Genomic DNA, 24853 nt, shown 5'->3' on the forward strand with positions numbered 1-24853 from the left:
TTGTGTAAACTATATGTAAACTCAGCTTATTGGAGAGTATATTGAGTATATTGATTATATTGATGTAGTTTATATATTAGTTTTTGATCGGTTCACTATATGGTAGTCATTATATAGTGTAGTGTATACCCAGTTACTTAATGTTAATAGCTCAGCTTATTGGAGAGTATATTGAGTACATTGATTATATTGATGTAGTATATATCTAGTTTTTTCACATCCGTTTATTGTATGGTAGTAGGGTAGAAGCAGTTCTTTAGCGTCAATATGCTAAATTCCTCTGTTGATATGTAAACTCCTTTGTCGAGGCGCTCTGCTCCTCCCACCCAGCTTAAAATACGCTGCCAAGCTTAGCAGTGTTCATTAGGATGCTGTCTTTCCGACAGCTCTGTTCTTCACCTGAGGACGGCTGCTTGTGTTGTGGCCGAAACGTCGTGAGAATTTTATGTTTTATGTTTATTATTTTATTATTTCCCTTCTATGGGACTTTACCGAAAGATCCAAGAATATAATTCAATGGCTATACGTAAATCGTGTATAAATAGGACTTCAAATTTCTCACTTGTGTATACTTATAAGAAATATTGGTGGACAACTTCATGGCATTAAACCCCACGATAATGTTGGAAAATGCAATTTATCGGGTACTTTAATGGCATGGTACAGTCAAAGGTTTCATTAGGACACACGTCAAGATTAATAGTGGCTTTTGGTGTAGGTTTGATATGATTATTAATTCACAATATTGCTTTTTACTGGAAAAGTAAGCATTTGCAACATTGGAGATTTTTCTAAAAAAAGCACCCATCTGCTCCTTCCTCAACTATCCCACATGGCACAAAGTGCTGCTTACAAGAAGAATAAACCATTATTGACATCACCAGCCAGCACCACGTTTTGTACCCAACATCCACTCCTCTCAATCTTCTCCCAATCTCGAGCCGAGGCACAAAACCTCAACCCAACTGCATGACAGAGATCTTAGGCCTCTTTCCCAACGTTCCCTGCAATCTAAATCAGAACCATTTGTTAAACATTCAAAAGTGCATCGTAATCACACACACAAGAAAAAAAGGCAATAATTTTTTCATAAATACTAGGCATTAAATTACGAAAAGTCGTCATTTGATCAGTAAGGCAAGCTGTGAGCTCAATTTTGATTAGAAATTTTCGTGACTCCTCAAAGTTCTAGAGGGAAATTTTGTGTTAGGACATTGGTGCAATGCAGACGGAGTTTATCCGCATCACCAGGAAACCATGCGCAAGAAACTCAGTCACAGCACAGTTTATTCTTGCTGTAAAAATATTCTCAATGGAGAATAAAAAATTAAAATAATGAAAATAAAGCCGCCCAATATGTGGCTAGAGTTCCTTTGGTCCAAGGCCGCAAAAGTCCATAAGGAATTCAGCAAGTCCATTCACGTGCCACGACATTCCTCGATTGTTTTCATTTCGTTTCCTTTCTTCGCAAGAGTTTTTCCCCTCCCAAGAGGACAGTATGTCCGGCACAAAGCCCGGCGGCCCGTAACACTACTCCATGCGTCCTAACGAAGCCTCGCGCGTGCGTCCATGATTGCGTGTGTGAAGTGGTCACTCAGAACAAAACAACAGGTGGTGCGGGATACCGTAGGTGATATAAGTTTACTCCCACAATGCACTAAATCAAACTACGTTTTGACTGTTTAAGAACAACCCAACAATTCACGTCATTTTTTTTTTATTGTTTGGCAGTCTAAATGGCTACTGCCTGAATTTTCAGAGCATCTATATAATACGTTTTTGGCTATATTCACAGAATATTAAAGCTGTCACAAAATATTTCAACTGTCCCAAAATTGCCTGAAGAATTTCCGGTGATTTGGCAGATTTTTGTTTATTTATTTCAGAGCATATGGCTTTGGCCTCTCGCCAATTTTCTGGAAACAGAATTCTAGAGAGACTCTTCTCAACATGTATGGCGCTCCGGGCAGTGAAGGCCTTGGGGATCAAGAAGACTAGCGAAGAAAATACGACGTTTTCAAAGTGTGACCGTTTATAAAATGGTCGAATTTCAAGTTAACATTCGGTGCTTGGCAACTTGAATAGGGAATGTGGGGCAACGTGTTTTCTCGGGAATGGCTTGTGTCCAAGAATGCCAGTGACTCTACAAAGCGTCAGGCTAGCTATCGGTGCAAAGCTATAGCAAATATTCTTCGCAACCAGATCGGGAGCGAGATGAGATTTAAACCGAGCCAAAAGTTACCTCTGCTGGGGCATTGCCAGTTGACTTCAAAACAAAGCTGTTCACTACGAGGGAAGTGGGGCCAGGGTGGACAAATCTAAACAGTTTGTTCCACGCTTGAGACACTTTTGCAAGCGTTTGTGAACTAATGGATTTAATATTACAATCGTTTACATATGACCAACAGTTATGATGTCACAACAAGTTATAATTTGGAAAGGTTACACTTTTAATTACTCAGTGAGTCACGAGGTAGAGTAACTTAAAGTGGAAAAAGTGTTTTTTTATTCCCAAAATGACATACTGTGTCCTCATAAAGCTGGGCATCTTTATAGTTCTGAATATGAATGATCCTTACGAAGATGTGTGCGCATGTACGCATGTCCTTATGTTTAATTGTGCACAACCCTAGGCACGCGCAACCACGCGCACAGAAAACTATTTACACGTGTCTATTATGTGCGCCTGCTTTTTACAAATTTTTTATTATATTAAGAATTAAATAACGCTTAGATTTTATTAAAACTTGATTGCTATTTCAGTTCTTATTTGCACACATCCCATCAGGGTCACAATTTTTTGTACTTGAATTTTTTTTATTAATTAAGGCTGCAGTGCAATTAAATTAGAATTGTCTCCTTAACGCGACCACCGTGACTTTCTTCTCAAAGTCACACAAGGTCACGAGAGGTTATGCAAAGGTCATTTGTCTCCACAGTAGGAGCATTTTGGCGGTGGGCGTCACATGGTACACCCGTGGTCAGGCGAGCGAGGAGTCCTTCCGAGAGATGAACTTCTCCATGTATGGGTTTCCGCCACCTCCCACTCTGTTGACATTGCTGTGGGTCATGGTGGCGGCCCCTGTGGTGGCAGTGCCTGTGGTGGCGGCTGTGTCCCGCGCGTGCCGCATCTCGTGCGCCTCCAGCACGGCCGAGAGGCTCGGGTGGTGGTGCATGCCGGGGATGGACAGGCCCAGGCGCGAGCACGTGCAGTAGAGCAGCAGCCCCGCGCACGCGGTGCCCAGCAGCACGCCGAGCGTGCTCAGTGTGATCACGGTGATCAGGAATGGGTCGAGGCTCTGCAGGACGTCGTCCGCTTTGTCGTCGCCAGCAGCCCAGGGGTCCGTCGGGGGTGGCGTGGCAGAGTTAAAGGCGGAGGGGTTGGCGGTTTCGGCTCCTCGTCTCCCGACAACCCAGCCGCTCTGGGTCACCTTGCCCGGATTACCTGGGAGGAGCACAGTGCAGCGGACACTGGAATTGGACACTGGATGCTGAAAACTGGACACCTCAACCGCTCGTCATTGTCATCGTTATTATCATTGCTATTGGCTTGTGTAAAATAGGCATCAGCCAGTGAATTAACAACTTGGTGGAATGTCAATGTCTTCCCCTCCAATCTATGCTGTCAACTACCCTTTCCTTGTTCAAATCGAGGCTCAGGATCTTCTGTCGTTCCTCTGCCTAGGACTATGCAGTAACTATGCCCACTGAGATCCAGTCACATTCAGATCATACGGGAACAAAAATTGCACTGTAATGTATTATCACACAGAGACCTTTGGAGCATGGAATTTCCACCACCAGTTTAAGATCCAGATTAACACTGCCCTCCTCTCGTATGATCAAGATAAACGAGTTCACGCTAACCGGACGAACAGTGCGCAAACATTTTCGAGCAATGCTCTACAAGTGGCGTGTGTGACGTGGTGGAACATGCAAGGGTGCTCAATCGGGAGTGCACGATGGATCTCACTCGTGATAGAAGATGGACTTTGCTGCTCCTCATCATCATCACCATTGCCTCTCAAATCTTTTGCGCCTGCCGTGTCACGCGAAGGAGAAAGACCTTATGTTAGCAGTGGGCAGCATGCAATTAACCATTCATGACTTGATTAAATTCGATTCTCACGTGCACTATGTATGCATCGAATAATACATGCGATAATTGAGTTCTTTGTAATTCGAGCAAAATATATGTAAATGATATGCCAATGGTACATATAAACACATTAGGAGTGAACGAAACTGTACGACGAAGACAAACAAGAATACAAATGAAATTGGAAAAACTAGACAAAAAAAAGTATCGATTATTAAATTGAATTATGGTCCTGCATTGTGACTCCCACATCTTGACCTTTCTCATCTCTCAAATCCAAATTCTAAGCCAAATATAACCCAAGGTGTCAACAACGTTTGAATCTCGAAGGTCACTATCAAAGTATTTTGCCAAAGTCCACTCTCTCTGGTAATTCTGAGGTCACAGAGTGTCTTAGACAGACCCTCATTTGTCGAACGTTCACAGGAAAATGACATTGTGTGCCAGTGCTTGTACTTCCCTGAGAACCAAACAAAATGATCTCTAGTTTATAATTTATTTCTACTTGAAAATTACGCCGGGCATGAAATCACAGACTGCACGAATAAACCGAATAGTGGGAATTGGACACTTTTTTCTCCCATGTAGGCATCAGCATGCGTGACCTCCGCGACCCCTCCACCCACCCATCCTCCACTCCCCCCCCGCCCCCCTCCGACCACCCTGACCCAGTTCCACTGCAGCATCAGCAGCTGACTTATGCGCGCGGCAATTCAATTGTGCTGCTTAATTTGATGGAAAAATTGTACGTTTAGTTAGCTGATTTAATAAACCTCGTTATCTTAGAGAATCGGCCACCTGCTGTCCGCTTTGGGATTATGGGGCAGCGAGCGCTGGCGTTGAGAGTGTCTGCCAACTGGGATCAGCGGTTTGGACGGACTCCGCTTGGACGTGCTCGCTCTGAACCAGCCACGGGGGGGGGGGGGGGGGGAGCGGGGGACAGCTGGTTCTGTTGCGGCTGGCTGGTGGCACACGGCCATTGCAGCACCAACGTTTTGGAACAACGTTGTTTCTTCCCTTAAGATCGTAAATCTTCCTTCCAAAAAAATATCCTGAAGTGGAAGATTCGTGCTGGATATGCAGCTGCATTTGTAAATGTCATTGTAACTTTCATCTACGACTCATGTATCGATAGTTAAATTTTAATGTGCAATTTTATTGAGGGACTGTGTATTGTCTTGGTGTGGTCTGTGACTGTTTTTTTTCTGGGGAATTTATGTACTTATGCAATTTGAGCTTATATACTTAATCTATTTTATGTATTTATTTTCAGTGATTTTCTTACCTTTCCTATACGTTGCACTCCTATCGTTGTTTGTACTGCTTGTTGTTGTAACTTTATGACCTGCCCCTACTGACATCTGTGAAAAAGAGCTTCATAGCTCATCAGAATTCTCCAGGATAAATAATAATTATAATTCTGATATCTCATTAGTCACTTGGTCGGTCCCTTTCCCATCTGTTGACTGATTGATGTTACTTGCTTATGCCGGTAAAAAACAATCAGCTTCAAGCTGATTTGCAAGAATGACTCACGGAGGACCTTGTGAACAAAAAGGAAGCTACAGCAATGTATAAACATTGCAGACACTGAGTAGCAAACACATTGGAGGAAAACAACATTCAAGTTATGCACCATTCAAGTAACACTAGCAGGTAAGAAAGATACATTTTGTCAAAGCATGCGCAGTTCGCTTACCGCACGTGCAGGAAAAGGGATTTCTTAATTTAAGGAAGGACTTTTAAAACGCCAGGGAAGGGAGGAGGAGGGATTAAGCCAAAACCACAGTGGGAGCTCATTCCAAAAGTGAGGGGCGGAAATGCTAAATCTCATCCTCATGTTCACATTTCTCCTCCTCTTTCTATTATTTATGTTGTTTTTCACTCGAAATGTTGGGCTATCACGCAAAAATGTAATGCACCGGCCATCCCTTGCCCAACCAGATAGCGACTGCAAAAGAGACCCGCCATCCTCATGGGTTCTCACCAAGTAAAATATGTTTACTACTACTACTGGACGATCGCCATGCACAAGCAGGTTGTTATAGGATGCTGCGGGATTATTTGTTTTGCAGCAGAGGACAATGAAGCAACGTCCATTGTGGCACACTATTAAACGCTCCCATATCTAAATTGGCGGCCTTCACCACACCACACTGACCAGCATGGTGAAGTATGGTCAAATATAACTTCCACGACCTGCATGGGATGGGGAGGGTCCTCATCCAGCAGTGGATTTACCAAGGTCTGCACAAATTACACCCGTAACTTAATCAAACGTCCCAGGGGAGCAATTATTTTTGTCGTAGAGACATGTGTGACTGCCATTGGGAGGGTGGACAGCTGTAGCTACCTGTATGGCTGGAGCTGTTGCCGAGAGAGGGTCTCTTTGTGGGGCAATCTGAAACGGAAGACACGGCAGGGGTTCAGCAAGCACACTCTCCCAAGTGGACAGCAGCCAGCGGCGTACGCAGTCTCGTTTGTGCGAGCAGCCTACTTACAAACCAACAACACTGTAACAGGCCAAAGTGCGGGTCAGCTAAAAACAGAAAACCGCCTGTGGAGGCGTAGTAGCGTAAAAGGCATTGCCTCAGATCTTGGCTTACGATTAGAAATTGATTCTTGTTTTTTTTCTTCCAAGTTGCACTTATTCATTTTCCCAACTAAAGTGTATTCCGGTTGTGATTATCGACATCATTCCACGCTGCGATGAGGAGATATCCACTCGGATCTCTCGTAGAAAGCAGCGTTACATCATCCGGTGTGAAGAGAACAGCTCCTGGAAGGTGACATCACACAACTAGTTCTGAAATGACTTAAATTGCTTCTTAACCACACTTTGTGGTGGAACACTTTCACCCACTGCTGGATGAAGTCTTCTCCATGCGAGTTGTTGACCATGCTTCACCACGCTGGCCAGTGCAGGTCAGTGAAGGGGTTCTGCACATGACCGGTTTAAATATCACGCGCCACTGACATGAGCTTTGGCCAGGAATCGAGTTCAGTTCGCTCGCACCATAACTCAGAGCGCTAACCACTGCACAATTTATTTGTTTGCTGTTAAAGCTCCTAGTGATGAGGAGGGGTGGGGGGTTACCGGGACAGGGTGAGGAGTGCAGGCTGGGATCCTGGGCTGCAGAGACTGGGCTCACTCCTTGAACGTGGCCTTGAAGTTGGTCGGCGTGCCGGTTGGGGTAGGGATTAGGGTTACAGGAAGGGGGGGGGGAGAAATGGAAACAGACGATTGGACGCTCATTTACGTGCTTAGTTGTCCTGTGCCCAGAAGGACAGCTGCCACTGAGGATTCCCTATAAATTGTTCGAATTGAGATGTGATGAATGTCACTTATTGCACACGTAAAGCGTTCCGAGATGCTCTGGAATAAAGGGCACTGTAGCGAACACAAATTATTATTATTACATACCGCAGGTTGTAAACAATCACTGAAGTGACACTTTCTCGGAATGGTCACCAATATGTTGTAATAATGAAATGTGTTTAAAACTCAAATTGGCCTCTGAAGCAGGAGGTGAATATTACCATTTTTGCTAAATACATTATAATCTAATAAATGCAAAGAATAAATTGAAAATAAAGTACAATGTAACCCTCATTTTGCAAACGTAATCCACAATACCAGATGGCACTAACTCAAACCACACAAAGCATGTGCAGCCACACCATACATCACCACTGCCCTACAAATCACCTCACTATCGCGCAGAAAAGCACCACATACCACAACATCATATACCTAAACACCACCACAACACCACGTTACCATCACACCACATATTATTATACAATACAACACCAGACAACTAAAACCACCAACATACCACCACATCACACACCACCCACATCATCACCACATGACAACAAAGTATCATCAATCCATCACTTCCACAACACTTACACACCATCACACAAATCACCAAGACAAGAATCCCACATATTGCCTTAACAGACGTTTTGGGGCAAGTACTGTTAGTAAGCACCAATGAAGTCTGACATGGCACATGAGAGGGGGTGGTGGGTTGTCAGCACCACACCCGACTGCCATTGTCTCTCTCATGATAATGTTTACACACTGCACCAGGTCCTCATTTGAGGCCGATTCAACCTACGAGAGGCCCAGGACCAGTTTGGATAATCGTCATTGGTGTTGGCCGTGAGCGGGAATCGAACTCGGGTCGCCGGGTTTGTAGTGTTTTAAAGCCCACCGTCAGAGCACATGAAGGGCCATTTCCAAAAAACTCGCCTATTATATATTTTATTTCTTTCAAGGCGACATTGCTCTTGACAAATGCGTTGAGTTCTTTTGTTAACGGTTCTTGTGCACCACTGCCAATGCAGCAGCATCACCAAACAATGTGTATCATTATGAGCGCAATACATTCCTGCGCACCAACAAGAGATGCATGTAAACACAGTCGTCGGATTATCTGGTCTGGCGCCAGCTGGCTCCAGATCTGAGCACGATGCTCGGCTCCGCGAGTGCCAATTGGGTTTCCCGTCTCACGGGAATACAGACTCCGAAGCAGGGCCCATCGTGTGCATTGTGTCAACAATGCAACTTCTGCTCGTGTATTCATTCGATGACGGTACATTTAATTGATTTGCTTTATTACCTTTCTTGTACTCGTGTTTATTTTTTATGAGACCAGACGGCATCAGGGACTGGCGAGCCATGGTGCACATGGGATTATGCGGTGCTCTTTGGTGCATGCGGCTAAGAGATAATAATAATAATAAGAAGAAGAAGAACAACAAGAAGCCGGCACAGCTGAGGCCAGCAGATTCACTCTGTCAGCCGAAGAACAGAGGACATCTCCTTTCTTATCGCAGACTACAGAAGAGTGCGAGGAGTTTCCACAGAAATGCTCCTAAGAATGTGCGATGCTCGTTTAAAATGCAATTAGTTTGCGCATGGCAATTTTTTTTTTGGTAAAACTAGATCTACGTTAAATGGGGAGTGGTGCAGTGGTTAGCCTACTGTGCTACGAACCTGGCAATCTGACTTCAATTCCCAGCCACGGCTACCATCAGTGGCGAGCGATATTAGAACTGGTTCTGTGCCCTCACTTTCATCAACCCAGACTCATAGATATGGTACAGAGAGGAACATATAAGTCAGCAAATTAATAGATACCTTCATCAATCAATTGAATTCAATAATTATACCATCGATTATGCCACTGCAATCGCATTATTAATCCACCCGCACAAACGAGCGTGGTGAAGTATGGTCAAACAACCTCCCCCCCGCCCGATGACTGGCACAGCTGAGGGAGGCCTTCATCCAACAGCAGATTGACAAAGGGTTGTTTGATATTACCTACCTCGCCTGGTATACAAAAGGTCGTGGCTTCGATCCCAACCCTGATGCCTGTATATTTGGAGTTTGCCTGTTCTCCCTGTGGTCGTGTGGATTTTTCTCCGGGTCCTCCGGTTTTTCCCTCCACATTTAAAAACGTGTGTTGAGAGTATTTGGCTGCTATACATTTCCGCGTGATAAGCCCCTTCGTTGAGCTATCATTTGTGGCCAGGGCGCTTCTGAAAAAAGGCTGCATAGCTCAGTAGGTCTTATCTGGTAAAATAAAAAAATAGTTTAGTTTTATTCATATCCACATCGCCTTTGCATCATTGCCCAATACATCCTTTTGCAGGAGGTAAGAATGTATTCATCATGACCAAAAGATATAATCACGTGATATGCCTCCCTCATATATCCGTACCTCCACATACATAAATACATCTTCTATATACAAGCCATCGGCCACCACGTACTTCTAGGAGTGCATAATTCCAGCAGCAGCAGCATTGACTCGAGCAAATTCTGGACCGATTTTTGACATACGGCGTCTCATTCGCATAATGATTACTTTGTGTTTGTATCATGGTTGGCCCATGAGTGGATTTTCTCCGGGTGCTCTGGTTTCCTCCCACATGTATAAACACTCACGAATGGGCTAAAAATAGGTTAATATAGAGAGAACTGCAGAGCAATAGTTAGCGCTGGCTCACCGCCCAGCAGCCTTCAAGCTTGTCTGTGGTTCCTGAGCGATTGTGAGATGCAATTCGCATGCACGAAGCTATATGAGATTAATCATTATCAGTTTTTTTTCGAATGTGCGAAATCATTAAAAGTATTCTTATTATTATACAAGAAGAAGATTTCAGCATTAGAAGCCCCATACCTCCTGTGTGATGGAGCCGCGCCAACGGCGCTGCGAAGTGCGAGCGACGTGCGAGCGACGTGAGGGCGACGTGAGAGCGACATGAGAGCGACATGAGAGCAGTACATACCGGACGCAGGGCAGCCCAGCAGCTCGAGTCTCAGGCCAATGCCCGTCTGGGACCACTTCTCGGGATAGAGCCGCACAAAGCGCGCCTGCACGGGCCGCACCTGACGCAGCTCCGGCTTGTCCGCATTCGCATTTCCCACGAAGTACTGCGCCATCACGGAACAATGTGGGGATGGGGTGGGGGGGCAAAAATGTATGGCGTCAGGAGGAGGTGCGTCGCTGGGTTAACGATGCTTCGATTAAAATGTATTTTTGGGTACAAGCAGTGGCGTAGTAATCGAGTGTGCAGACAGAGCTGGATGGACCCAAGTGCTGGGCTATGGCATTCCATACACCAGGGTCCCAGCCAACCACGCAAGACCACGTGGGAAAAAATCAGGGAAAATGTTTTGATTGCTTACGCTTTACGCAAATTATATGAAAATTATGTCGTTACATTTAGTCCAGTGGACAGAACAAACGTGTACAATACAAGACAGAAAACTCGAAACAAGATGAACACGATGTTATAAACGCGACAAAAAACAAAGAGTTTTTTTTATTGAATCACTAACTCATAGTGGAGAGGAGTGAATTGTCACATGCCTGGAGACAGGGTAAACACCGACACAACCAACAACCCGATCACCATGCACAGCAGGCCTTGAGGGCTGCCAGTAGCCTCGTCTCTCTACATGGAGTGATTTTTCCAAAAGTTTTCCAAGCGAAAAATTGTGTTGTCTCCATTTACTGCCTAGTTAGGAGGCATTTTGTCCACATTTTTGCGCAAGCAGTAATACATTCTTCAGCAGACAGTTTAAACAGATAACAGTAAACACACACACACATGCACACCAAAGATATAATTACAATGAAGTCATATAAATTAACATTTAAAATAATTAAGAGACTACACTGGCAGTTCTGCACAAGTACTCATTAAAAATAACATCAACTTCATAAAAAACAATCTGGATTTGTAAAACATGGCCTTTCTACGGAAAATAACTGAACTCCAGATATATGAAAATGGGATATTGCCTACAATGTCTATATCAATCATCTGTGCTCAAACGCCTTGGTAAGCACTCTTCTTCTGGCAGTCATATCAAACATCGAACAAGCAAATTTTAGGTTTTAGTTCACAAAATACTAGAACACATTACAGCAATAGACACATACTAGGCACGTAATAATCGGGCAATTAAAGGAGATTATTATGCTCGTGATATGTGCATATAATCACATGTATAAAATCTATGATTTGCAAGTCACACAAAAATATGCATATTTTTGTTCCTTTAGGCTAAAGTTCAGAAAGAGACTAAACAAACAAGGCCGATAGTTTAAACAAGACGTAACAAGGCTGTACGGACAGTACAGACAGGACAAACAAGATAGTCAGCACAGACAAGACAGCAGTACAAAAAACATTGATAGTTTAATTGATTCTCAAGCCACAAATTGTGTTCATGAATTGAATCATGAGGTGGTGGTGGCGGATGGTAAATCATTACTTTGCCTAGAACTCAAATGGAAACTGCAAATGACAACTTCGAGCGGGGAGGGAAACATTCGACGATTCGCGAGCTCCATCAATCAACATCAATCGCGAAAGGCCTCTTCAACCGAGAGTTATCTTGAATGTTGCTCCAGCCCAGATGAAAACACACAGGGCCTGCCCACGACCCTGACCGCCCCGCAGGGCGGGTTAAAGGTCGTGCCTCTCTCAACATGGACGGTGTTGACATCTGCGCGCGATGCTCTCTCTTAACGTGCTCTGAAATCCTTCAATGAGGGTCCCCACACTGTTGCTCATAGCTAATTATGACTATGCGTGTGTTGTAAGTTTCTTTTAAGCACAATTCTAATTCTTATTTACATATAAGCATTTAATAATAACGATGATTATTCCGTCTACTTCTTCTCCTTGTTAAATGACACCGCATCTCAAAGCGCTGTGTGGTAATTTGCACGCAAAGGCTTTTCATTGTCTCTTACTTTTTTTTTACTTTTGATGTAAATATGCCGTACGCGTGTGTATAGCAGAACAAACATGTTACGGATAATTAGCATTGTTAATACACCATCGTAAGTAGAGTAGGAAACGGCTGTTTTTTTAAATGTTTCAAGTGTTGTAAATACGAGGCATTCTTTTCTCAAGCACATTCCAACAGAAATAGCTCACTGCCAACGGCCATGCTCATAAAGTGGGCTTCAGTCCTGTATTTACGCTAAGCCTAGTTCATCCAGCCCTGACAGGGGGTACACTGAATCGAGGCTACAATTAGTCCAGTTTACCAGTTTACATTGGGGCTACACTGATTCTAACGCAAATGGAGAACAGCGGGTCGAGTTGATGTCAACCAATGACCTCATCCTCATCCACAACTCGAAGCGATGGGTAGAACGCAAGGACATGTAGAAAGAACGCGGTCCACCGTGACCAGGTGAACGCTGCTGTTAATCCTAACCGAGCAACGCTGCTCAACTAAATAATCCCCTAATGTACGCATGTAAGTGTAGTGTCGTCTGTGCGTGCAGGTCGCATGCGTCGCACACACAGTCAGCTGGAGATGAGGTGGTCGCAGGTGGCACCGCTCTGCCCTTGTTATTGTTGTTGCCGAGCTCACGCCACCACTCGGGCCCCCTCTCTCTCTCTCTCACATACGACCCCGCTGCCGCATGACCTGTCCCAGACACGACCCTGTCCGCGTTGCAACGATGGCATCGACTGGGACAGTCAATTACTGTCCGGTCGCGGAATGATCGTGCGAAGGCGGCGGCGACGACGAGACGAGTCCAATCCCAGAACCGGCAGCCCAGAGCTCTCGCTCTCCGTTGCTTATATTCCCCTCGGGGGACTTGGCTCCGCCCTAGCCGCGCCTCCCTTCTCGAACCCTCTAGTGGGTTCCAGGGGCTTCCACACGAGGTCTACCGTGACCCTTGCCCCAGTTCCTCCGCCCTGTCAGCACACACGTGTATATGCTCAGCGGTATGTGCGCTAAGTGTCCACCTGCAGTTGCTGCTGCTGTCCAACAGTCAGCGCTATGTCACTACATCAGTATAACATTGTTTCTGCTCTCTTTCGTTTTATCAATAGAGAAACAACTGCGAGCGGGGAAGGTGGTTGTGAGCAGGGCGTTTAGGTGCGCACGTAAAAATTAAGAGCTATAGCCCAGTTTATTGTACAGCGGTTGCCTGACTGTCGTATATGGACCAATAACAATGCCCACCGGGTAGTGGGGCTGGCTGTAAGCGGTAAGTTGTTCATTTAATACGATAAAAATGTTCTGCACTGGAATAGAGTTCATATGTGATGGAGACAGAATGTGTCATGTAAATAAATTATTTGTGTTTAATACGACATATTTAAAAACATAATAGGGCATAAAAACACAGAAAACTCCTTTATGTATCCAGTTACATAACTTTCCACGGCAATAGTGCATTACTTAACTTGAATCTGGGCCACGTAAGTGTTTGTAATTATTATTACAAATACTCAAGGTCAAAAATTAAGGTCGGTCATCACGGCCAATACGGTTGATGCCGCCACAAATTTCCCTCACCTTCTGCCTACCACTGTACATCTCGTAGTTGGTGAGCAACTCCTGCCAGTTTATCCGAACTTGTGTAACGGTGTCGCAGTGATCCTGATGCTTAGTGAAGCATATGTGCAGTTGCTACTTCACCTCTGATTAGCACGGTTGGCTACGTACGGTGTGAAAGAAGTTCAAACAGACACACAGAATGGGTTCTCACCTGGTTGCACAGCAAAGCATCTGTATGTCTCGCCTAATTGTTTGTGGTATCATTGGCTGCTAGATGCTCATCTGCCTTTGGTAGTTGTGCTGTACTAGGGGCCCCACAACCCGAGACCAGAGCTCTTTCAGTCACCACTTTCAGACGATGTTAGGATGTTAATTATTCTCGACATGACTTCAGTTTCTAAGGGCAGGTTCCTTGCTTCCCTTCATCTTATCTGATCTGGTACTTTCCTGCTCATTTGGGCATCTGTGTGAAGTGTTGAGCATTCTCCACTCGTGTGCATTATGGGTTTTCTCCGGGGACTCAATTTTACTCCCACATACTGTACCAAATGCTCATAAATTGAATTGGCCAAATATCCAAATGTAAGGCCCTCCTAAGACAGAGACAGCACTTTACTGGAAGAATAAAGGGCATTATTTATCGAACTAGTAGACAGGGAGAACTCAGAAGACGATGTCCCTCCACAGAGAAAATTTTTCACCCAACAACACTAAAAATTTGAGTGCTGAGTGTTGTGTAAACGCGAGCAAGAAGTCCTACTTTGCAGAAATAAAGGCGGGCAGTAAACAAACATTTTCCTCGCGGCAAGGACTTTTTCCACACAACCATCTCCGGTGTGATAACATAACAGGGTCTTATAAAACTGAGAGCATGGACACACACACGCATAAACAAAGACCCACGTATAGCGTGAACAGACTGTTGGGGGCAAGTACTGTTAGCAAGCACCTATGAAGGCCGATACGGCACACGAGGGGGTGGGTGACCAACACTACGTCCGGCCGCCTTTGTCTCCCTCATGGTGATGTTTTACACACCGCACCAGGTACTGATTTGAGGCTGAGTCAAACTAGGGGAAGCCCAGGACCGGTTCAGATAATTGTCACTGGTGTTGGCCGTGAGCGGGAATCCAACTCGGGTCGCCGGGTTCATAGCGCAGCACGTGAACCCCTACACTACCGCTCCCCACACACACGCATAGACACACACATACAGACAACTGCACATAGACACACAAGTACGCACTGTCCGTTTTGTAAACATCTTATAAAAAGTCACACAAACAGGAAAAGAATATAGCTACGCTCCAAAAGATTAATTAAGATAAGATATGAGCACGGCTCTAAAAAATACTGTTGGCCATTCCTCTGGGAGATAAACAGAATATCAACAGAAAATCTAACATCTGAGGTCTAGTCACACAACCTAATGTGCCAATTATTGTTCTGGACTGGTTAGGCTAACTTTTTCATGTTTGCGAGTTACTTAACCAGGGTGCATGATGGAGCTGAGGTGTAATGACGTACCAAATTATATAGATTTTTGAGCTAAGAATATGGATAGAATCGCCCATGCAATATTCCGTATCCACTGCCTATGGTGTATGTAATGAGTTTGTAAGGCACCTGCAACCACTAGAGGTCGCCTAAATTCAATCAAATCGTGAGACTGAATCGAAGGAATCATTACACCTCAAATGGAGAAGTTAGCTTAGGCTTGGACGATGGCTCTAAGTCTAACTTGGCTAATGAACAACATTGAACAAGATAATTGTTTTTTTACCCTTCTATCTGGCAACAAAACTGACACCTTTTTTACAAGGAGTCATGTTTGCATAGACCACGATACCTGCAGTCATAATGCAAACAAAAAACATAACTCTGATAATGTATGCACTGTCCTTGAAGTTGATTGGTCCACACCCGAGACAGCTTTCCTTAGAGCCTAGTCTCACATGGGTTGGACCAGATGACGCCAAAAGGCGCACAACTCAAAGACAACGCACCATCAGAGTATGAGAGCTCGGGGTAAGCATTTACATCATTGGAACCTCATTTTCCAGTAAAAAATATGATAATTGTTTTTTTACCCTTCTATCTGGCAACAAAACTGACACCTTTTTTTTACAAGGAGTCATGTTTGCATAGACCACAATACCTGCAGTCATAATGCAAACAAAAAACATAACTCATATTTTTTACTGGCAAATGAGGTTCCAATGATGTAAATGCTTACCCCGAGCTCTCATACTCTGATGGTGCATTGTCTTTGAGTTGTGCGCCTTTTGGCGTCATCTGGTCCAACCCATGTGAGACTAGGCTCTAAGGAAAGCTGTCTCGGGTGTGGACCAATCAACTTCAAGGACAGTGCATACATTATCAGAGTTATGTTTTTTGCTTGCATTTTGACTGCAGGTATTGTGGTCTATGCAAACATGACTCCTTGTAAAAAAAGGTGTTTCAGTTTTGTTGCCAGATAGAAGGGTAAAAAACCAATCATCATATTTTTTACTGGCAAATGAGGTTCCAATGAAACATTGAACAACGTTTGCCAAAATATCTCAGCATTCTCATGAGCATGAAAACAGAGCACCAGGTTTATTCTTGAGAGTTACAACACAATATGCTTGTTACATGAATATTTTTAAAAGTCACAGCGTGTATATTTTGCTTAAAATTGGACGTACCGTATATCGTAAGCATTTACATTTAGCAATTGCAGTAGAGTACGTTAGTTTCCAAATTGACTATATAAAATGCACAAACTATTCTCGATTTTATGGATTTCAGCGCAAATTATTTAACCAGGCACAGACATTAATTCCATTTCGCAAGGATGATATGGCAATTTACGAGTTACAAATGATTAGGTATTGATTAATCTTTACAAATTAATCATTGGTCAATTTTACAGATTAAAGAATTGGTATTAACGCTGGTGTGCAATGCAGATAGATGAATGCTACCACGGAGTCTTTAACGTTTCACTTAACAAGATGGAATGCTTCGGTAATTATCTCCAAAAATCATTAGAGGGCTGAGGGATTAAAACTACCAAGCGATTGCACTTGCTTGATAAGCTGTGCAGTGGTCTCATTCTTTATCATCAACATCATCATCATTCTTAATTTTGGAGCTTTCGTGACTGCAGGAATTATTCTTTGGTTCTTTCGGTAAAGTCACGTATAAAGATAAATTAATAAATTAAAAAATAGCATACTACGACGTTTCGATTGCAACACAAGCAATCATCATCAGGTATAAAAGAAATAGCAACAAAAATCTAACCAGAAAACTATGGACAGACATATAAGCAGACAGATATCACAAAGATACACAGAGAGAGAACACGTATCGGCACAAAGAGAAAGATCGTCTCTGTGACGAGGCCTTAAATATAGAGAGGGGGCGGGGGCGGAGAGAGGGAGGGGGCAGAGAAAAAATTAGCATGTCAATGAGTGGACGACGACGTGGTACGGTACGCAAGCTTGAAAATTAGGAGAAAGACACACTAAAATTAAATAACCTAGCAAAATATCGAAATGTAATGTAATGCAACACAGAGAGTCGGTCAACACACAAGTAACACACAGCCTGGTTGATTACGTATTTCAAAGATTGCTAAGTTAGAATTTAAGTGTGAAAATTCCAAAGAGAGGACACAGGCAGAGAGAGAAAACAAAAAACCAGAGAGAGAGAAAAAAGGTAAGCTTAAAACTTCCCCGTAGAAGTGGTTCAATCTTAATTTTGGAGCTTTCGTGACTGCAGGAATTATTATTGGGTTATTTTGGTAAAGTCACGTATAAAGATAAAATAATAAATTAAATAATAGCATACTACGACGTTTCGATTGCAACACAAGCAATGATCATCAGGTATAAAAGAAATAGCAACAACAATCTAACCAGAAAACTATAGACAGACATATAAGCAGACAGATATCACAAAGATACACAGAGAGAGAACACGTATCGGCACAAAGAGAAAGATCGTCTCTGTATCTTTATACGTGACTTTACCGAAAGAACCAAAGAATCATCATCATTATCAGCTGTGCTCTATCCACTATTGGATGACGGGCTCCCCCTGCAATCTCCATCTCGCATCATCTTGTGATATCACTAAATCAGCAAATAGATACAGCACATGCAATGTTCAAAGTATACGCATTGAATAGCGTGTGCCATAATGGTTTGTTCACGGCATATGCAAATTATTGGATGGGCAAAAAAGCGAGTAAAGCAAATAATACCTCGAGGTTAAGCAAGTGATTAAGATATAGTGAACAACATAGAGATATGACAGACAATATTAACTAAACTAAAAACTAATCTATTTTAATTTTACCAGGTAAGGTAAGGCCCACTGAGCTTTATAGATATTTTTCAGAAGCGATCTGGCCTCAAATTGATAGCTTAATGAGGTGACTTATTACGTGGAAAATTATAGCAGCCAAATACTCTAAATGCATGTTGATTTTAATTTTGGAGAAAAAAACTGGACGATCCGGCTAAATATCTACACGACCATGAGGAAAACATGCAAAATCCAAATATACAGGCATCAAGAGTTGGGATGAAATCCATGACCGCCTGTATACCAGGCAAGGTAGTTAACATCCCGCCACCGTGGTGCCCCTTAACTCAGACAGTATAAAATAAACACGGGGGGCGACTTACGTAGCTGTACATGTGGCATAATTCAAATTACACCTTAAGAAACAACAACAGAAACACGTCAATTTCATCCTCGTGACATGCATGTCCCCGTCCTTTCTGCACAGCATCTTGTAGATGCAGTTGCACGCCAGATGAATCCAAATTGTAGTGCATTCTACAGGAACAGCCTTGGCCTGTCCCACAGCCTGCGAGTTTAACGCCCAATTTTACCATGCGCAGACATCGTTCAGTCTCCCATAAAGACCTCTGGCTGCAAGCACGAGGCCCTATGCTTCCACCCCGTCCACCATGTCCCAGGCATGTATCCTCCACCGGCCCTGGGGGGGGGGGGGGGGGGGGGCTCACCTTGTAGATTCCGTCCAATGTGCGAGAGTGAGTCCATGTCACGCCGTCCATGCTATGCGCCAGGCGGAACCGCCGCACGAAGGCCTTGATGTCCCGGGGGCCGTGGCCATGGCTCGCGATGCCAACAGGCGGCGAGTGGTGCCCGACAAGGACCCCCTTGGCCCCCTGCAGCATGACCCCCGTCACCGTGCGTGGCTGTCCCAGGTCCACCTTGAAGATTGGGAGCATGATTGATTATTGTTGTTATTATTCTTATTATACAAATTTTGAAAATGGCAGCCTTTTAAAAACATTCGAGCTTTATCCCAGGTGGGTGTAATTCAATTGTATGTTGACTTCATAATGTGAGACGAATTGTCTGTTTTAAACTCTCACAGAAAAGAGCATCACCCTACGTGTTTAAAGAAATACCCTATACAAGCAGACTGCATAAAACTATTCCTAAGATCCTCTCAAGTGAACTTATTTTCTTTATTAACCTCGTGGTGGGTGTGGGTGGTAAGCGGTGGATGCAGTTGGTGAACAGTCAAGCAGTAGGTGTAGGTGGTGACCAGTGGGTGTAGGTGGTGAGCAGTGGGAGTGGGTGATGAGTGGTGGGTGGGGTTGGTGGGTGGAAGCGGTGGGAGCCATTGGTGAGCAGTGGATGATGGTTGGTGAGTGCAGCAGCATTGTGCAACAGGGTTAGCTCTGTCTGGTGGAGGGTGAATTTGGAGTATGGACCTGCAGCCACTGCCCATGCGCGTTGGGATTCGCCGGCGCCCAACCGTAGCGCCCCCCCAGTAGGCGAGCGCTGGCTGCGCCCCAGCGCATGTCCAGGCTGGAGGAGGCCGTGAGCTGCCCGTCTGGGATCAGCCCTGACGTGAGCCCCAGCAACTCCGAGCATGGCCCGTCTGTCGTGAGGATGGACGGACGTTAGGGTCAGAGGTTAAGCTGTTTTGCGTCAAAATTATGGCGGTTTACCAAACAACACTTTCAGGTCCGGCACGTCTGTGCCCTTCTTCAAGGAAAGGTGTACAACCCACCGCTGCCATGACGCCCAATGACGTCTCTTTTAAGAAGCCATCATCAGGAGTGCTGCTACACGTAGACCTTTGAAATTCTTTGAAACAATTAATCGATACGATTATCACATTGTCTCATTTTAGACTGCATTGTGATTACAATGAAAAGATTCAATGATCGATAACTGCAATGTACCCAACAAATGTGAAATGTAAAAAATATATACTTTTAAATTGAAAAACGTTTAAATCGGTCAGTGATGCAAATTATTAAAGCGTTCGTCAGATGTCCAGCCTCAGCATCTATACGATCATAAGACACAAACAGGGGGATCCTGCTTCTCTGCCTCCCATCACGGACACGGGGACACGACGGGGCCCATCCTTCTCGAGGCCTGGCCTAGCCAAACCCACGGCAGAATGCCAGCCACCAGCCGGAATTATTAGATCTGCTTCCCCTGTTTTCAGTGATAATAGCATTACACTTCGTAACAATCGCTCGTCCTAACACAATCAAGGATTCGTAAATCCTTTAATCGTGTCCTCGTGACTCCTGCTTTTTGATAACGGGTGACATCCCTGGCAATAAATCTCCACGTGACAGCAGATGAGAGTGCTCGGGAGTTGGGTATGTCGCCAAGCCCCCGGGCCAGCGAGACAAAATTGTCGCCTGCGGGCGAACGCGCATCTCGCACGCGTGGGGGCTCCCGCACAGGCTCCGCGCAAATTCGGCTCCAACGCAAATGAAATGCGACAGATCGCAAATTTCAGTTTGTTCGGCTGCCCTTTTTTTTCCCTCTAAGTGCAGTATAAAATGAATTTCTAGATGATCAAAGTGCCCTATTATGTTGTACAAAATAAGGGCCAATCACGTGTAATAATTTATCCGCTTGCAAATCACATTGATGTAAACCGAGAGCCTTAATGTATTTCACTTCATGTAAAAGCAGCATGATAATCCTATAAAGAAGCATTCCGCATGTAACCTATTTCCTAATTCTGCCACACAGGCGTCATCTTGGCAGCGAGCCGTTCACCCTAATTAATACATTTTATTGTTGTAAATGTGCAGTTAAATAGAGCATCTCATTTAGAATGTGCTCTAGGTGATGGCACGTGTCCCACCGGCAACTGTGAACACATGCACACACACCCTATGCAGCAGCAGTTACACATCCCGCAGTGTACACACACTGCTTTGACATCACCTGTCAAACGTGAGCCCTTCCCTTCGCAAATAACATGCCTCGTCCAAAAACTAATTACTCGAGCATAAATATACATTAAATAACAGGTCAATTAAAACTATTTTTTTAATTTACTGTAACTAATAGAGAGACATTTCAGGAGACTGGCCATTTTCAAGCTTGCAAAAGAGCAAATTTCGATTTAAAGCTTTCGTGACTGCAGGGATTCAGTTTCTTGGATCTTTCGGTAAAGTCAAGTAGAAGGGAAATAAAACAAATATATAAACATTTTGTTATATTTTATTATTTCCCTTCTACGTGACTTTACCGAAAGATCCAAGAATATGCAAAAGAGCACTTAAATAATTCACCAATTTCTGGCACGTAGACCGTACGTATATACTTCTGTATTTATCAGTTGCAGAAAAACACGGTCTCCCGGTGGGTTTAAGCACGAACTTAGTTGTTCATTATAGTGCACGCACACACCCCAAACTGCCAGCCCCACACCACCCACCCCCACACCCCCAAAAAAAGAAAAAAATCCCTCGTCTGCAAATTCTGCGATTGCATACTCTTTGGTTCTATCGGTAAAGTCACGTAGTTAGATATAAAATATAACAAATCACGACGTTTCGATCGCAACACAAGCAATCGTCATCAGGTGGGACAACCATAGCAAGAAACAACTTCTGAAGAAGGCGAGAGAGCTGCCGTGGCACGAGGTTATATAGACTATATAGGTAGGGTACATGGGCGGGGCTAGAGATGGGGGGGGGGGGCAGAGTAAGGTCTGCTGAGGTGACGGGAGAGCTAGGGGGAGAGAAAGGTGGAGGGTTGCCAATGCAGCAACAATGCCAAACGCTGGGGATGCGGGGAGAAATTAACTCGGAAAAACAGACAAGCACCCGGCAGATATGATGGAACAACCATAAACAGTTAAGGTTTTATATTCTTAGGTTTTTTCGGTAAAGTCACGTAGGTAAAACATCAAAATTAATGAAAATAAAATAAAATAAAAACAAAAATCACGACGTTTCGGAGGCAACACAAGTCTCCGTCATCAGGTGGGACCGTCACAGCCGAATTAGCTGCATCAAGTGAGGCAATGATTCAAGAAGTAATCCCTTATAAGCAAGTTGAAGGGGGGAGGAGAGGGGGGGGCTCATCAGAATGTGGTAGCCAATGAATGGAACGTATCGGGAGGGAGGGGTCGGGGCTCAAAGACAGCACGGAGTGCTAAGTACAACGCATCGGGAGGGGGAGGGGGGGGGAGCGGGGCCAAAACAATGGACGACGGCTTGGACGCGGTTGCTGCTGCACACGCCAACACAATGGACAGAGAGGGGGGAGGGGAGGTCTGATACACATGATAGACAAAAGAACGAAAATGCCCATGTTTATACCCATGCTGGCTGAACAATGAAGAGAGCACTGCCAAAAAATAACTGGGGATGTTAACACTCGGTAAAGTAAAGTAAAATAGTGCCTGTCAGATAAGATGGTCCAAAAAAGTGTAATTAAGTCTTTTTTTGCGTGGTTGATAACATCTTTCCAATGATTACTAAGTTTGTACCCATCATCACGGTTGAAATTATGTCTGTGTTTGTATATTTGTATGGCTTCGTGTACAAACCTTTGATGGTAGCCGGGAGGTTTGCAGAGAACCTTGGTCTCGGAAAAGACAATTTCATGAGAGCCCACCGAGTTGTAGCAATGATCGGCAATGGCAGAAGAATCAGTTCTGCCGTGTTTCAGATCTGACTTGTGCTCGCGGACACGATCAGAAACATGACGTTTCGTTTCTCCAATGTAGCAATCACCACAAATGCAACTCAATTTGTAGACTCCAGGATACTGTAAGTCAGGAACGACATCCTTCACAGATGGAATCAGATCACGGATTTTATGCACTGTACTGAATCGGACTTGGATCTTATGTTTGTTTAGAATTTTGGAGATCTTTTTGGTCACGCCTGCTATGTATGGTAACGTGATGGTTTTGGTCGGAGCTTCAAGTGGCTGTTTCTGTGTGGTGGGAGAGACAGCTTGGCGGATAGTACGGTCAGAGTATCCGTTCATCCTGAGGGCCCGATGTACATGTCTTAATTCACCGGTCAGGTGGTGTTTGTCAGAAATGCCATGGGCTCTGTGGTATAGCGTTTTGATGAGAGAATTCTTTTGAGATGGGTGGTGGTGGGAATCCGGTTTCAAGTAGGAATCTGTGTGGGTGGCTTTCCTGTAGACAGAATGTCCCAAGGATCCGTCAGGCCTCCTCTCAAACAGAATATCCAAGAATGGTAGTTTACCGTCTTTCTCCACTTCCATGTTGAATCTGATGGATGGGTGTCTAGAATTGACGGTAAACTACCATTCTTGGATATTCTGTTTGAGAGGAGGCCTGACGGATCATTGGGACATTCTGTCTACAGGAAAGCCACCCACACAGATTCCTACTTGAAACCGGATTCCCACCACCACCCATCTCAACAGAATTCTCTCATCAAAACGCTATACCACAGAGCCCATGGCATTTCTGACAAACACCACCTGACCGGTGAATTAAGACATGTACATCGGGCCCTCAGGATGAACGGATACTCTGACCGTACTATCCGCCAAGCTGTCTCTCCCACCACACAGAAACAGCCACTTGAAACTCCGACCAAAACCATCACGTTACCATACATAGCAGGCGTGACCAAAAAGATCTCCAAAATTCTAAACAAACATAAGATCCAAGTCCGATTCAGTACAGTGCATAAAATCCGTGATCTGATTCCATCTGTGAAGGATGTCGTTCCTGACTTACAGTATCCTGGAGTCTACAAATTGAGTTGCATTTGTGGTGATTGCTACATTGGAGAAACGAAACGTCATGTTTCTGATCGTGTCCGCGAGCACAAGTCAGATCTGAAACACGGCAGAACTGATTCTTCTGCCGTTGCCGATCATTGCTACAACTCGGTGGGCTCTCATGAAATTGTCTTTTCCGAGACCAAGGTTCTCTGCAAACCTCCCGGCTACCATCAAAGGTTTGTACACGAAGCCATACAAATATACAAACACAGACATAATTTCAACCGTGATGATGGGTACAAACTTAGTAATCATTGGAAAGATGTTATCAACCACGCAAAAAAGACTTAATTACACTTTTTTGGACCATCTTATCTGACAGGCACTATTTTACTTTACTTTACCGAGTGTTAACATCCCCAGTTATTTTTTGGCAGTGCTCTCTTCATTGTTCAGCCAGCATTGGTATAAACATGGGCATTTTCGTTCTTTTGTCTATCATGTGTATCAGACCTCCCTCTCCCCCCTCTCTGTCCATTGTGTTGGCGTGTGCAGCAGCAACCGCGTCCAAGCCGTCGTCCATTGTTTTGGCCCCGCGCCCCCCCCCCTCCCGATGCGTTGTACTTAGCACTCCGTGCTGTCTTTGAGCCCCGCCCCCCTCCCTCCTGATACGTTCCATTCATTGGCTACCACATTCTGATGAGCCCCCCCCCCCCTCTCCTCCCCCCTTCAACTTGCTTATAAGGGATTACTTCTTGAATCATTGCCTCACTTGATGCAGCTAATTCGGCTGTGACGGTCCCACCTGATGACGGAGACTTGTGTTGCCTCCGAAACGTCGTGATTTTTGTTTTTATTTTATTTTATTTTCATAAATTTTGATGTTTTACCTACGTGACTTT

General features: G+C 44.4%; 1 protein-coding gene across 3 annotated transcripts in view; it reads right to left on the reverse strand.

Moving 5' to 3' along the window:
• Nucleotides 1–404: 404 nt before the first annotated feature.
• LOC144932872 (neuropilin-2-like) overlaps nucleotides 405–24853 on the reverse strand; it is a 69944-nt gene continuing 45495 nt past the window's right edge. For 2 of the 3 annotated variants that reach the window (XM_078857269.1, XM_078857272.1), the window contains exons 9-15: nucleotides 19685–19854; nucleotides 18965–19174; nucleotides 10409–10553; nucleotides 7197–7265; nucleotides 6453–6500; nucleotides 3974–4039; nucleotides 406–3445 (exon numbers count right to left, since the gene is read on the reverse strand). In XM_078857269.1, the coding sequence (XP_078713395.1) occupies nucleotides 2982–3445; nucleotides 3974–4039; nucleotides 6453–6500; nucleotides 7197–7265; nucleotides 10409–10553; nucleotides 18965–19174; nucleotides 19685–19854 (1172 nt within the window). In that variant the 3' untranslated portion in view covers nucleotides 406–2981. Of the gene's footprint in view, nucleotides 3446–3973; nucleotides 4040–6452; nucleotides 6501–7196; nucleotides 7266–10408; nucleotides 10554–18964; nucleotides 19175–19684; nucleotides 19855–24853 lie in introns of all 3 variants that reach the window. The other variant, XM_078857280.1, reaches the window with a different exon arrangement.

The sequence above is a fragment of the Lampetra fluviatilis genome, chromosome 1 (assembly GCF_964198595.1).
Source record: "Lampetra fluviatilis chromosome 1, kcLamFluv1.1, whole genome shotgun sequence".
Taxonomy (NCBI): domain Eukaryota; kingdom Metazoa; phylum Chordata; class Hyperoartia; order Petromyzontiformes; family Petromyzontidae; genus Lampetra; species Lampetra fluviatilis.